Source organism: Seriola dumerili, unplaced genomic scaffold, assembly GCF_002260705.1.
Source record: "Seriola dumerili isolate Sdu_G_001 unplaced genomic scaffold, Sdu_1.0 BDQW01000435.1, whole genome shotgun sequence".
NCBI classification, from domain to species: Eukaryota; Metazoa; Chordata; class Actinopteri; order Carangiformes; family Carangidae; genus Seriola; species Seriola dumerili.
Genome location: NW_019174690.1, coordinates 1,054,826 through 1,069,850, shown reverse-complemented (window position 1 = coordinate 1,069,850; position 15,025 = coordinate 1,054,826). Strand labels below are relative to the sequence as shown.

The window sequence follows — 15,025 nt, the reverse complement described above, 5'->3', positions numbered from 1 at the left end:
TGAATTTTTACTGAGATATCGGATCCACGATAACGGGACGGACGGACGAACAACCTGAAAACAACATGGCTCCAGCTCTGACTTTCGCCGGTGCAGAGGAATAATAAAAATCTTGATTAGTGGGCCTTTAAATTATAAATCAATCTATGCGCTCTATGAATCTTACAGTAGGGCTGTAATCGAGAACAGCTTTAACTCAGACTCAAGACGGTGGGAAACTAATTTGGTCAAACAAGATGAATCTACCGACGGGTCCCTGAATGCCCCGTGGAAATGACGCAACACCATAAACCATGAGGCAGAATTCGAGTTATGGCCCATTCAACGCTTGTTCGCTGAATTTTGTTATGCATTTTTAAATTGTCCTGAAACTTCATAAATCACAACTGAGACTTCTACCCCGGCGGTTTAAGACCCTCCGTGCTGCTGAACCTGCAGCCGACCCTCCCTGTGCTCAGTGTACGGACTGTATGTGTAAGGTTAACTAGCAATCTGCAAAATGGACAAATTCCTTATGGCTTGGCAGTGGGTAATAAAAACCGAATTATGCACATGTGGCTGATGCGGGGCCGTGACTAATGTGTGCGGTGTGTGATGTTGTGATGTGTGTGTGTGTGTGTGTGTGTGTGTGTGTGTGTGTGTGGGAAGGGTAATCTGCAGAGTCGAGCTCCCAATAACTTGACCCAGGGGGTAATAAAATCCATAAAATCCATATTGTGTTGCCTAATGAGGCCAACGGCGCTCTTTCAAGTATTTCAAGGCCTGATTAATACAGCAGGTGAACACTTAATCTTCTTTAACTTCAAATGTCGACAGTAATATTTAAATCAATAATGCAGAATTACAATTAAGAAAGGGAAAATTAAAAAAAGAAAGAAAGAAGGATCAAGCAAGTCAAAAGATGTTTCTCATTTTATAACCTGAGATGTGAAGGAGAAAGTTTTGTTTTTAACATATTAAACACAACACAGCCACAGAAGAAAATCCAAAGCCTCTTTTGGTTTTAAGCTCTGGCTTTCACTTATGGAGCTAATAACAAGGAATAAAATCAAATTATTCACATTATTGCCCATGCACAAGGAGATTAAGGAGGGATAAAGAGTATGGGATAATCTAGACTAGGGAATGGATTAAATCACATGTTGCTTTGCAGTATTTTTTTGCTCAACCTTGTCTCTAAGCCTGAAGCCCAGGGTTCCTGTAAAGGTGAGTGATGGCTGAAGGCCTCCGGGTGCTTCAGATGAAGTCTGTCCGATTGTGTAACAGCAACTTTGGAGTTTGTGTTTGAGAGTTTTATGTAACCGACTATCTGACAATCGTGTCGGCTTAACTGCAGCAACTAACCAGCTGTGCAGAGTCCAGCTCTCTTTGCATTCAAGGAGAGACTGACCTGGAGTCTGTGCCGTTTGTATGAATTATTGCATCCATGTACGCGTCATGTACGGCCTTTAAAAATAATAAACAGGCGACAATGCAATCACACAACCCGACTGATTATAAACATACTGAAACGTGAAACATCAAATCTACGAGATCATTCAATATCAGTGTGAAAATTTGGTGAAATCTTATCAATTAACCACCGTTATCCTTGTGTAACAACAACACAGTGGACCACACACACCAAAACCTGGCAAACTCACCATGTGCATTATTCCTTATCTGCACTTATTTCTTGACATATTTCAACATATTTTTATGTCTATTTGTACACACCACTTCTGGAACTTTGTGATGTCACAACAAAGCCGTCACCAAGCCCCGCCCACCTGGACCCACCATTCAAACCTTTACAGGATTTGGTTTTTAACCTGAAATCTGCTATATTTTTATTAGATCACTCAGAAAACAGTCAGCCAATCAGAAGAGAGGCTCAGAGCCTCCTCTCTTCTGATTGGCTCGCTGACCTGTTGTTACTAGAGCTCCAGAGAGAAGCCTGAGAGAGGAGATGTAAAACTACACTGAGATGGTTTTTGGTTCTTAAATCCACAAATATATCTTCTTATGGATCAACACTTCAAATAAAACACAGAAGAAGACGAAAATATGGCAGTTTAAAGGGTCAATACTGAGGGTAAATGAGAAAAATGTTCATTTATAATTTGGGTGAACTGATCCTTTTAAGCATTCAGCAGTGAACAGAGGGAAGAAGCTGCAAATCCAGTAGATTTAAAGCCTTTCTTCACTCGCTCTCTCCTTGTTAAAAAAGGCTTTTAATTATCAGCGAATTCCACTTTTCAACTGGTTCCAGATTTCTACTGTGCGGTTTTTTTCCCCGTCTTCTATTGAGAACCTGAAAACACTGTGGAGCTCACAGCTCAAGAATTTCCAGCACAGGAGACTCGGCTGCCTCCTCTGCCAGCTACTTAGACTGTGACCATCGGATGCTTTGGCATCCTCTGGTGTGACACTGTGGGTTTCAGCCGCCTGTTTGGTCCGCGGACAAAGAGCAGACACAGGACTTGTCTTTACCTCATTCTGCAAACTCTGGCAGGATACTGTTGAATTCATATCTTCTCTAACAAAGACCGAGGCTGCACAGATGCTCACTAATCTCACACTAACACCTCCCTCAAAAGTACTTGACACTTCCAGTCGTACCTGATTTAAACCCAGAACGTGCTGTAGTGTTGCCTGTGAGGCTTGGTCCCTCTTTAATCAGCTTCTCTGTGCCAGCAGCTGTGTCGACTCTGGCTTTTTTCAGGCAGGATGGCATGCTGTATAATTAATGTGCTGGTGTTGAATTCACGGCAGGGACACAGTGCTGATTTGCTCACCTTTAAGGACAAACACTTTGCCAGAGGAGACGGAAAGTGGAGCAGTGTGAGACTCTGGGAGAAACGTTGTGTTTACACCAAGTGTGCAAGACGACCGCCGGTGTCAGGCCTGAGAGGAGCAGAGCTGCTGATGCAGCTGATGAGCTCTGTGGAGAGAGAGAGGCCGGTCATGGAGAGAGCGGCAAATTAATACCAGACGAGTCCCGGTGGCTGTTTGTCCAATCAAACGTTCGATCCTGGTCTGCTGTCAAAAGAATGGTGAAAGTTTTGAGACATTGTAAATGTGGCAGGTGGAGAAAAGATCCCACACTGAGCTAAGGCCTTACAGAGGGTGGTATATTAAAAACTCTGACACGAGATCTGAGTGTCAGTATTGATACAAAAACATAACCAAGAGGGAAGATTTTAATGTCGACAGGATGGTGATGTGTGTCTGTTGGTCCAGACTGAAATATCTCAACTACAGGACGGATTGTGTTTTTAATGATGTTGTTTACAGACATTCATGTATCTTAATGTCTGACAAAGGGATTTATGACCAAATACCTAATGACGCTTCCATCAGCCTCAGGCTAGTTGTTTAATACTAAAGCTAGCATGCCAACACATGAAACTAAGATAATTACACCTGCTGAACATAATGTCAGTTATTATTTTACTGTGCTAGCTGGGCTGTAGCCTCCGAGCTTTGTTTTTACAACATCTCTCTTTTCATTAACATGAGAAACTTAAGTGCTCACATGTTAAACATTGTCTAAACAGAAGCAGCTGTAGCAGAACTTTGAATTTAAAACTGGGTTTAATGTGATTTAAATCAACAACTGATCCAAAGAAGAGCAGAAATCTAGAGGCAGATTTCAGCATCCGACAGGTTTTATGAACATGTCAGACTAAAAAAGGTTTTAAGATGAAATACTTACTGTTACAAGAGTTGAAAAATGATTTGAATTTTAAAGTTGTCACAAGAAGAAATAACATGTTGTTTTTGGATTTCTGATTGAAGACAATTCTTTGTATTTGACTTGAGTTCTACTGATAGTGACTCATCATCGATAGATCATAGATCTAATCATTAAAAGGAGGATTAGATGACGAAACTATCTTCATTGATCACTTCACTCAGCTGAGACAGTCAGACATAATCCAACCTTCAACCAACATCTCAGATGATTTCCTGACATACATCTCATGATAAACTGTTTTGTTATTAACTCTGTTGTCAGAAGCAAAAACTGTTTTGAGACGTGATTCAACTTTATGTTGCTGTTGAACTTTGCTGCATATAAACACTGAAATGTGTTTAACATTAAAACTACCTCTCAGTAAAATAAACTGGTGACTGAGTTTATTGTCCTGCTCTGGCAAGATTCAAGAAGACGACACATATTAGTAGTGGATTTAGGATTTAGAAAAAGTTAAATGCTTCCTGTTTTATTTCCTGTCAAATCAGACTCAGTGTGCGTTGCAGCACCGGTTGAACTCCGAGCTCACAGTCCTGTGTCTGATGTTCGTTACAGTAATTATTGTAAAATCTCAAAAATCGATGTGGTAATGATTTATTGATATGAAACACCAAGCACCAGAGCACCGTGCTGAATGTACAGTAGGAAACTGACCTGATCGGACTTTGCATAGGAAACTGGTCTCTCAACGTAAACACTCGCATAAAACAGAAGAGCTGATTCACCGCCGCCGACTGAACAGAGGTCAGACAAACAAGACGACACTGGCTCCATCAGCCACTGTGACAAACAGTCTGTGACAGGAGGACGATGGTTAATGGTAAATGGACTTGCACTTGTACAGCACTTCTCTAGTCTTACTGACCACTCAAAGCGCTTTACAATCCTCGCCACATGGAGACGATCAGGGCTGTAGTCACCACTGAGGTCACGTCCTCTGTGTTCTGGGGGATTTGATCCGTCACCACGTCTACGAACTTTCAGTTTACGACTCTGGGTTGAATGTTGTCCTGGAACAGCTGAACTCACGGATCTGATCAGAAACACTTACCTTGTGGAAGCTTTTTTTGTTTTAATGATGTACTTTTGTTCCCAGAGTGAATACATGACTGCCCCCTAGTGGCAGGAGCACCGTTTAAACACAAGGCAAACCCTGAGGAAGAAAGGACCTGTTGACAGTGAAGGTGACAGCAAAGTGTGTGACCCAGCAGTTATTCATGTTGTTCTGCTCCCGTCATAATCTTAGAGTTGTAGCGTTCAGGCAGCTGGTAGAAGCGTATCCAGTTCTCTGGAGGTTCAGGTTCAGGTTCAGTTCTCCGGGTTGATCCTGTGACCTTACAGCGAGTCCGTCAGTTCAAACCACATACCTGCCACACCAATCGTTCATTTAAGATCACTTTATTTTCACGTTGTCTCTGAGGACATGGCACTATCTGGCCTGCTGTTTGGAGGCGAGCCACCTCTCCCACTCCTCCTCCACCACCTTGTAAAGCTCCATCGTGGCCTTGGCATCCTCCACAGAAGAGTGACCCCTCTTTCCGGTCTGAGGACACAAGAGAGGCCGAGTTCAGCATCATGTTGGAGACATTTTTAAATCATGATGAAGGTTCAGCTTTGATTCTTATCACTCTACAGGGCGACTTTAAGCTGCATTTCTTTTCTCGATCATGTTATTTAATGTGTTACAGTGTTACAGACGGATAAAGACTGCACCAGGTGATTTAAATGCACATTAACGTATTGAAATCTTTAAAGACTGACACTGACAGCTGGCATCGTAGAATTCCCTCCTACCTGGATGTCACGGTTGAAAATGGCTTTGGTGAGTCTCTTCAGCGAGGCGCACTCGTTCTCAGCGAAGCCGGCCTTCTGGTTGAGCAGAGGGATTCTGGACGTGTCTCTGGTCAAGGCCGTTGGGTGAGTGTAACTCAGGACCTTGAAATCATTGTGGACGGCGTGGCCAATCACCACCTTCCCATTAAGCAGCCTCAGTATCTGCCAACAGAGGAGACACACACACTCGTTAGGTTTATACAAACTTATCCTGAACTACAATTAATAAGAGGAAAAATTTACATGAACGCAACTAGTTTTGAGCATAAAGGTGTTCAAGAGTTCAGCTGAGGTTTTAAGGACAACTGCTATTGGACTGTGACAGGTGGATGTTAAATATATTTTTAATTTGACGTATTTGCTAAATATTTTAAAGACAGTTTCACATTGAGTAGAAAATAATAAGAATTTCAGTTTTCCTAGAATCCAGGAATTTAATACTTTAGGAGTGGACAATAGTGAGAGGCATCTATGAAGCTCAAACACCATCATGCCGGCCTAGCCCTGCATGCTTTGTTACTTGATGCAGCTCAAGTCTGAATAAAACATGATTAAGTTTGTCCCACAGGACAAAAACAGAGACGCAAGGTTAAACAGAAACTGGAGGACAAACCGAGAAACAACAGCACCAGGAGAGACACACACACACTGCTGATTTACATGAATGACACACACACACACGTTTTTCTTCGTGGAGCTGCAGGGTCGATCTGATGTGGAGCTACACCTAAAATTTGTTTTCATTATCGGTTAATGTGCTGATCATTCTTTTAATGAAGCACTTAATTGCCTGGTCACTATTGTTGTGTTTGCTGTAGTCGTCCTGGTTGTTGTTTGACAGCTCATCTAGAGCTGAAACAATTAGTTGATTAATAAGTTAGTCAATCAACACAAAATTAATTACCAATTGCTTTGATAACTGGTTAAATACTTAAGTATTTTGTTGAATGAAGATACAAAATGTTGCAGCTTCTCAATTGTGAAGATTTGTGACAATAAATTGCAGATCTGCTGGATAAAACAAGCCATTACACCCGGGTCCTCTGGGAATGTAATGGGTCAGAGAACCACCGACAACCCCTGAACGCACCACCTCCTGAGAAGTGGCCAAATATAGCTTCACAAGCTCATCTCTCACCTCCTTCCGGGCCTCGGAGTACGGCGTGGCCTTGATGAGATCGCTGCGACGGATGCCGCTCCAGCGGGTGCGGTAGTCGGTGATAGGCAAGGGGGGGTTGATGAACTTATCGTAGACCACATCTCCATCGTAGGACACTATGCTGCAGCGTGCGAGCTGGCTGATGCGCCCTTTTGGTCCAGCGCCCACCATCTCACAGTCAAAAGCAAGGTACTTGGTGGGGTTTGCTGCTGGCGTGGCGGTAGGTTTACAGCTGCTGGATGCTGAGGGGCCCGGGGTGGGGGCAGCTGCTGGTTTTTTGTTCACAGGTTCCTTTGGCTTTTCGTGGCTTTCTTTGCTGCTCACAGTTACGGTACAGGAGGGGAGGCTGCGTGTGAAAGACGCTGAAGGCCTGAAGGAGTGAGAAGCACCTTGTGGGAGAGGTAAACGTTCATTTTGTGTGGAGGTGGGAGGCGGTGGATGATTTGAGCACGCTCCGTTGTGGCGTGGAGTCTGGTTGTGTCTGGACCGACTCCTGTGCCTGTACCGGTTCTGTCTCTCTTTACCTTCCACGTATCCTCTTTGCTCCAAGTTTTCTCCCCGAGGCCTCTTGTTTTTCCTTTTTCGCTTTCCCACCACAGTTCCCCCCTGCGCTGCATCACCAGAAGAGTACACGTTGATCGTAATGGTCGACATGGTTGTGGTCACAGCTACGCAGAAATTGCAATTAAGTTTTCTCCATGCGCATTCACACACAGCAATCATGCAGATGTTTTTGTTTTGAAGTCCTCAACACGTATTTGTCCTTTGTAGTCTGGCTAAAATCAGCTGAAACCAGAATAAATGGAACCTCCTGCAAAACAAACACAAACATAACATTATCAAACCCTCGCTTGTCTTTGTAGGATCACAACTAACATTTATTTTCAATATCAATTATTCTGTTAACTATGTTTTTGATTAATTGATTGGTGTATGAAATGTCAAAAAAATTCCAATCATAACTTCCCACTGCCCAAGGTGACGTCTACAAATGTCTTATTTTGTCCAATATCAAAAGATATTAAGTTTTTTTTTATGGTATATGACAAATTCTACCATGTGAGAAGCTGAACCCTGAGAAATTGTAGCATTTATTTTGATTAATTTAGCTTTGTAAGTAATTAAGTAAAGTTGATTTGTACAGCACCGTTCACAGATACAAAATCAAGTGCTTTACATCTATAAAAAAGTACAAAATATCCAAACACAGACAAAGAAATAGGACAATAAAAAGCAATACAATAAATAAAGTGCAGTAGAATAAAATAAATGACTGAAACTATTCATCAGCGGTCAAAATAGTTGCAGGTTATTTTTCTGTTGATCAATAACATGGGAGTTCCTATAGTTTAAATATGTGGTTTTCATTATTTTGTTTGACCTGGAACAACACATTCACATTAGCTTCGTTTTACACACAGCTGTGCCGGTTAATTACAGGATACTGACAAGAGCATGAACCCACATGCGTAATACACAATTAATATCGTAATAAGCTTGTGAGTTAAAAAAAAATCTAAACATCGATTTACACTGATATTTCTAAATTTGCTTTCGAGTTAAACGTTAGCTAACGGTTGTCAACGTTAGCTAGCCGTCGGTTGGTTCCCAGTGGCGGGAAGTGACAGTCCGTTAACGGAAAATTCGGTTCAGAGAGCTCGTGAACGTCAGCAGGTTTGATAACGATAGTTTCCCTAATAGGAAATCTCTGAAAATAACTGTGTTAAAGGTAAAACCAGACCTGCAGCTGCACACCGTGTAGACCGCACGCTTCCTGCTCGTTCCTCAAAACAAAGCAACGTCATCCGGGTCATGCTGCCTTCGGGGACAGTGGGATATATCAGTACAAACAATTTTGAATTTTATTTAGTGGGACGTCGCTATATCAATAACGTTTATTGGTGAATATAACATTAAAACCTAGATAATCAACAAGTGAACAATAACTCCAATAAAACATAATCTTGACTGTGACGTTTTCTTGTACTTTAATGATGTGTTATTCGCAGTATTTTTTATTTAACTTGGACGACATTTAATCCATAAAGTAAATGATCTGCAAGCAAACCGCCATTTATGTCTTTCAAAATGAACTAAGAAGATATATGGAAACTGTTCACAAATGGCAAGCGACTAAAAGCCAAAACAACAATTCATACATATAAAAATAACATAATGCTACAATACCCTTGCACTTTTTTCTATGAATTATTTATTTATTTTTAAATATACAGTATTTATTTTACTTTGCGTACCTTTTCTATTAATGTATGTTTGTCATACATACAGAGAAGTTGTTTTTTTTTTTGTTTTTTTAATAATAATAATCCCTAATAATTCAAAAATCCCTAAAACAGCTAGCTGTTTAGATTTACGGGGAGCACTTGAACGCCTCGGCATCCTACATGTGGAAGTTGACAGTTAGCTGCAGTGGCTAAAGGCTAAACGCAACAACCATTAATGAAATTAAAAAAAAAACTGATCTACGTTTTAAAGAGCTCGATTTTAAGAGCGAGTTAGTAACTGTCTGTGTATTTTAGGAGCACTTCCGTCTCACCGGGAAAAATAACGTCGCATTAACAAACATAAGTAGCATTAGTTCGCCTGTTAAGTCCCATGTCAGTTGAGCTAACAGCAGCACAAGATGTGGAGATGTTTACACCGAGTCTATCATCACAACAACAGAGAGAGCTGGCGGAAAGACTCACCACGTTTCTGTCTCAGTTCAGCCACTTATCTGACTCCTTCATAATCGTGCGTATCAATAACTGATCCTGCTGTGACTGTTGGCAGCTTTTCCCAGTTGAATATCACAGTGAATGAATGTTTTGTTTTGAAACAAAGATTTTAAAACTTAAAACAGTAACCGCCATGACGACCTCAGTTTCCTTGACAACGACGCATTTACGTTATTGCATTAATTTCATATTTGATTGTGCACATTTGGAGCTAGCTGTCAGATGTGTATTCCAGCTTTCATCCCACCCAGCTCAGTTTCATCTGTGTGTAATTTCATCATTTTGTGGCCCTATCATATACAGGGTCTAAGCCTGGTTGTAACACCTTTATTATTTGTTTATATTGAGCTGGCATGGTGCATTTTCCTAAATAAAGTTGTTTTTCTTCAGATCACAGAACCTCAGAATCCAGGTACAACCCAGATAGCATAATAAACCTGCTTCCACGGCCCGAATCTGGCCCATATACGACATGATTGTCAGATGCTACTTCCACATCTGGACCAATTCTGGTGCACACACAGAAAATCTTCCAGCTCTCAGTTAAAAACCGGAGGGTAACAGCTGGAAACCGCCCAGATGGGGAAGTATATGGGCCAGACTCGGGCTGAGGAGCCAGGTACATGTTGGGCCAGAAGTTTAATTTTGCTTTTTGTTGGTTTCAGAGTCTGTGTAAAATATAGTGAAGCTGCTATCTGTTGTATATTGTGGAGCAAAAAGAGGCACAGCATTAAATGTTTCCCCCAGGACACAAGCTACTATTTGAAAAGGAAAAAACCTTTATGCACATTTAGATAGATGGGTTCATATGCACTTAGTTTGTAGTTTGTCTGGTAACAGTTCTGTGTGTTGTTCCTTTACAGGAGTTCTTCACTGAGGATCTGTGGCACACGTTACCCAGCAGCTGGCAGCCCGTGCTGCAGGACCTGTCGTATCCACAGATTGCAGACCTTCTGCTGGACGCTACGCATGGAGACAGGAGGTACCACTGGACTGTAGTCAGGCCCTTTATAAATTAAAACATGAGCACGAGATAAGAAACTGAAACACAGAACAGCAAAAGGTTAATACACAAAAGATGATAATAAAGAAGAGATGCTAAACTTTGTCGTTGCAGATATCCCTCCGTGTGGCCTCTGTCTCTGTTGGCTTTCCGTGCCACAGCTCATGCTCTGGCTTTTCCCAGAGACTGCAGGCGGGAGCGGGGCCGGACACCCGGCTCCGTGAAGCCCGAGGAGTTCCAGGAGAACCAGAGCCAGAGCTCGCTGCTGGGCCACATCTTCAGGAAACACGTCAAACCCAAGAAACAACACGAGATCCGCAAGCTGGGGACGGTACAGGGCTGTTTATTTACTCCTTAACTTAAACTTGAACTTGTTCCTCTGTTAATAATATTTTAATTGGCTTCTTTTTCTTTTTTTTTAAATCCTCAGCTGGTAAAACAACTGTGTGACCAGACTGACTGCAGCAGAGTGGTGGATGTCGGCTCTGGACAGGTATTAATGAAACCAGATAAATACCTCGATTGCATTCAGTGCCAATGCTTTTTAAAATGATAAATGATCTGCAATATCTTTGTTAAAGACTGAGGTTATGGCAAATAAATTACGTTAAATAACTAAAACACTTTTTTAAGGTTAAAAGATACAGCTAAGACTGTGCTATTTTCTTTTAATTGTCAACAAATCCTGCAAAAATAAGTCATTTCCTGGCAGTTTATCAAATTTTATTCAGACAGGAGGAAATAGTGGATTTGTTTGGGACTATTTTTAGCGAGACGTGTCCACCACTCTTTCACAAACAGGGTCACCTGACTCGTTTCCTGTCCTTTGGGCTTGGACTGACTGTGACCGCTATTGAAGCTGATCACACCCTGGTTGCCGTGGCATCCAGGTTTGACGGACAGTTACTGTGGGCTCTGGAGAAGGAAAAGCAGAAAAAGGTCGGTGCTTCGCTGAACTTGTTACACACATATTAGTCCACTGAGAAAGAGCAAAGAGCATTAAACTGTCTGAACCACTTTATATTCCTCACTGAAATGTTCCTGAAGCCAAACAGTGAAGATTTTTGCAGTAAGGCCTCTTGACAATGAACCAGATATAGGTAGTATATCTCCACACCCTGCCACTAAAGCAACAGGAACAAATTTATACCTGTTTCTAAAGGGGTTGTCAGAAGGAAAATGTTGTTTTTTAATTATTTCTGTTGAGACACACCGGATTCTAAATTAAACCTGATTTGAGAAGAACTGATGTACCTAAAAAATAAAAATATAGCGTCCTATCTCCTTGAAAGTTAAAAGTTGATGTCTAACTGTGGAAGAGGATTGAAGGATGTATTTGATCTTGCAGTAGCTGATTTGTGGCCACTTGGGGGCAGCAGACAAGCCGTAAACACAACATGTCTACACAAGATGATATGGTGAACTCGATAGCAAACAGATGATCTGATTAATTTAAGTCCAATGTTCAGTCTCCTGTTTGTTCTCTACCGACTCCAGAGGGAAACACCTGGATCTTTAGCTGCTACATGCTCCACTGTGTTTCCCCAGCTCTGTGTGCTGTTTGCTGCTGAGCAGGAAGTGGACACTGACAGTGGGTTTATCAGAGCCGTTTCTCTGAGAAACAGCTGCTTCCTGCTGCTGCTGGAAACAACACTATGAGATCAGGACCAAAACCAAAACCAGCAACAGTTGCGAGCCATTAAAGCGACAGACTAGTTTTCATATAAACTAAGCTAGTAGCTAACTGAAAGATGAAAATCTGACCTGCGTAGTCAGATAAGTATTTACAGGTTTGTTATTGGTTTGTCAAAATGTACGGTGGCCGTCAGGTAACATGAAAACACTGTTTCTGCTCCCTATGTAGATATAAAGGGTTTATTCTAAGCTTAAAACACAATGATTCTTAGTTTCAGGTGATTTTACACTAATGAAAACATAGTTATGAATATTATACTTCATGTCTGACATTAGATCCACCTGAATCCTACACACTGGTCCTCATTTTGCCCCCGTTATAGATGCAACAAACCATCAACATGAATCTTAACAAACTTCTTTTATCGTCCTAGAACTGCTCGTTCCAGCTCCCAACATCACAGTCCTTTCCCCGCCATGTGGCCGGATGGGTGAACCCCAAGGCATCGTGGGAGGCTTTCATCAAGCAGCTGAGTACTGCAGATAGTTCAAGCGAAGCTCCTCCAACTCCATCTGGACCCAGCAAGAAGAGACTGCGGAGCTCCGAGCATCGTCGGGGGCGTCCGCGTGAGGTCCAGACTCATGGCTCCACAGACTCTGACGGTCAATCACGGGACTCTGAATCTTCATCACAACATCAGCTGAGCGGGAGGACATCTGAGGAGCAGACGTCCTCTGGAGACTGCTGCTCCTGTCTCCAGCCTGTCTGTCCAGAGCCGGTTCATCCTGAAGAAAACAGCCTGCCAGGATATCCAGACTTCGTCCTGACCGGTCTCCACGCCTGCGGCGACCTCAGCGCCACCCTCCTCCGCCACTTCGTCAGCTGCCCGCATGTTCGCGGCATCACCTCCGTGGCGTGCTGCTACATGAAAATCACAACCAAAGAAAACCCCGCCCCTCCGGGACTGGTGGAACCTCCCGCCCCGCTGACACCGGGTCAAGAGCCAGTGCCCTCAGAGTTCGGCTACCCGATGAGCTCCTGGGTGCGGGGGCTGTCGGGACATCAGCTGTCCTATAAGGCGCGGGAGGGGGCGTGTCACGCTGTGGAGGACTACGTGCGGAGGCTCAGGGAGGAGAGCGAGCTGCTGAGGACACACTGTTACCGGGCGACGCTGGAGACGTTCATCAGGGACACGAGGCCGGATCTACGCAGGGCGGGAATCCAGACCATAAAGAAAGCTCATTTATTACCCTTCACAGAGTGAGTAACGCTGCAGCAGGTCTGAGGTGCTGCCCATGTTCAAATGTTTCAAAGTAAAAGCCTCTATTTCCTCTGTCCACATCCTCTCCCAGGTACGCCCGTCTGGGTCTGGCTCGGGTCGGCCTGCCTCCAGAGTTACCCCTGGACCCGGAGCGGGTGGAGACCATGCTGAGGCAGCAGGGCAGGGTGGTGGTGTACTTCAGCCTGGCCCTGCTGCTGGCCCCCGTGGTGGAGACGCTGGTGCTGCTGGACAGGATGATCTACCTGCAGGAGAACGGTGAGCCAGTCGACGCGGTCAAACAGATTCTAACTCTCGGTTTAATCGGATCTGTTTTGATTCACCTGTTGATCTCTGTGCAGGTGTGGACAGTCAGCTGGTGGCTCTCTTCGACCCGAACTTTTCTCCCAGAAACTTTGTGCTGGTGGCTCTGAAGCCTCGTGAATAGAGAGGACAAAAAGGGGGAAAGTCTCCAGTCAAACGGTGGAAAAAGTCACTTTTACCTCTTGAAAATGAAAGATGACTCGTGGTTTATGTGATGGACGGTGCCCCAAGTCTTAAGGTAGTATTGCCTCTGCCTCTAGAGATGTTAAGGAATGGAAACCAAGTGAAGATGTTCTTTGAACATCATCTGAGCTGCAGACACATTTGTATAACGAATCCTTAATCCTTACTTCAGATGTTGGACATGCTGGAAATCTGAAGATCAGGGATCTGAATCCAGACAGTAGCTTTTACACCGTCCAAACATTTGGTTTTATTTACATCATGCACGTCTTCATGATCACACACTCATGTGTTTGAGTTTGGTTTTTATGGGATGTTTTTTTTCTGCTTACACAAACATACAGTTTGTGTTTGTGGTTTGGCTTGTTTTTGTATTTTATTGTTGTATTTTATTTTATTTTATCTGAAGCAATAAACAAAAGCAATGCTTTGAATTTCAGGCACAGAGGTTTGGCAACTTATTGCTACTGAAAGATGTTTTTTCAGCTTATGTTGGAGACGGAGCTGCTCCATCCACAAATGTGATTAAAGCTCCAGTATTACCCACCTGGGGGCAGAAGAGCTCCTCAACAAGCTGCCAGACAAAAACATTATTAATATTTTTACTGACACTAATAACGTCTTTTTTATATGAAGGTTAAGATATTGATTCACAGTAAATATTGTGGTTTTCATGCTCATTACAGGTTTTAAACATCCTAATTTACAGAATAACAAATAACTTTATCTGTCAGATAAATGTAGCGCAGAGAGAAGAACTGCCTGACCCAGTACTCTCTGGTAAACATTGACTTTTTTTTAGGGGTCTTTGAAATACACAAGAATCTGATATGTTTTAGAAAGAAAGTCGACTTCCGTCTCGCACTTTTCTTGTCATTTAACGTCACCCTGCAGGAGGGAATCAGCTCACCTTCTTCATGCCTCGCGGTGGATGTGCAATCCTGGAAGTCCCAAAGTTCCAGAGAACTGGAGACACTGATGTTTACAAAAGAAAACATACACACAACAAACCACATGTCCCGATCCTATTAGTGCTGAAAAACTTTCCATCCAGAAGTCCGGGTTACGGTGCCAGCTTTGTGCACAACAATTCTCGCCCCCCAGGGTTACACAGAAAGCACAAAATCACAACCAGATGTCGAGCTTCTTACA

General features: G+C 42.9%; 2 protein-coding genes across 2 annotated transcripts; one reads left to right on the top strand and one right to left on the bottom strand.

Moving 5' to 3' along the window:
- Positions 1–4,319: 4,319 nt before the first annotated feature.
- On the bottom strand, positions 4,320–8,532 carry isg20l2 (interferon stimulated exonuclease gene 20 like 2). Its single transcript, XM_022762060.1, has 4 exons — positions 8,473–8,532; positions 6,711–7,542; positions 5,534–5,734; positions 4,320–5,282 (listed from the first exon to the last, which is right to left on the bottom strand). The coding sequence occupies exons 2-4, from the start codon at positions 7,452–7,454 to the stop codon at positions 5,169–5,171; spliced, it is 1,059 nt and encodes a 352-aa protein (XP_022617781.1). The 5' UTR covers positions 7,455–7,542; positions 8,473–8,532; the 3' UTR covers positions 4,320–5,168.
- A 618-nt stretch (positions 8,533–9,150) lies between these two features.
- Positions 9,151–14,302, top strand: rrnad1 (ribosomal RNA adenine dimethylase domain containing 1). The gene is made up of 8 exons (XM_022762059.1): positions 9,151–9,485; positions 10,333–10,451; positions 10,587–10,803; positions 10,903–10,965; positions 11,274–11,411; positions 12,542–13,368; positions 13,461–13,645; positions 13,729–14,302. The coding sequence occupies exons 1-8, from the start codon at positions 9,348–9,350 to the stop codon at positions 13,812–13,814; spliced, it is 1,773 nt and encodes a 590-aa protein (XP_022617780.1). The 5' UTR covers positions 9,151–9,347; the 3' UTR covers positions 13,815–14,302.
- Positions 14,303–15,025: the final 723 nt, after the last annotated feature.

Excerpts from the sequence above, each read along its gene's own strand:
- isg20l2 (XM_022762060.1), bottom strand. The coding sequence starts at position 7,454 with ATGATTGCTGTGTGTGAATGCGCATGGAGAAAACTTAATTGCAATTTC. Across the intron at positions 5,735-6,710 it reads ACTCCGAGGCCCGGAAGGAG|ATACTGAGGCTGCTTAATGG; the intron begins GTGAGAGATGAG and ends CTCTGTTGGCAG. Across the intron at positions 5,283-5,533 it reads TTTTCAACCGTGACATCCAG|ACCGGAAAGAGGGGTCACTC; the intron begins GTAGGAGGGAAT and ends TTGTGTCCTCAG.
- rrnad1 (XM_022762059.1), top strand. The coding sequence starts at position 9,348 with ATGTCAGTTGAGCTAACAGCAGCACAAGATGTGGAGATGTTTACACCG. Across the intron at positions 10,966-11,273 it reads TGGATGTCGGCTCTGGACAG|GGTCACCTGACTCGTTTCCT; the intron begins GTATTAATGAAA and ends TTTCACAAACAG. Across the intron at positions 13,646-13,728 it reads GATCTACCTGCAGGAGAACG|GTGTGGACAGTCAGCTGGTG; the intron begins GTGAGCCAGTCG and ends ATCTCTGTGCAG.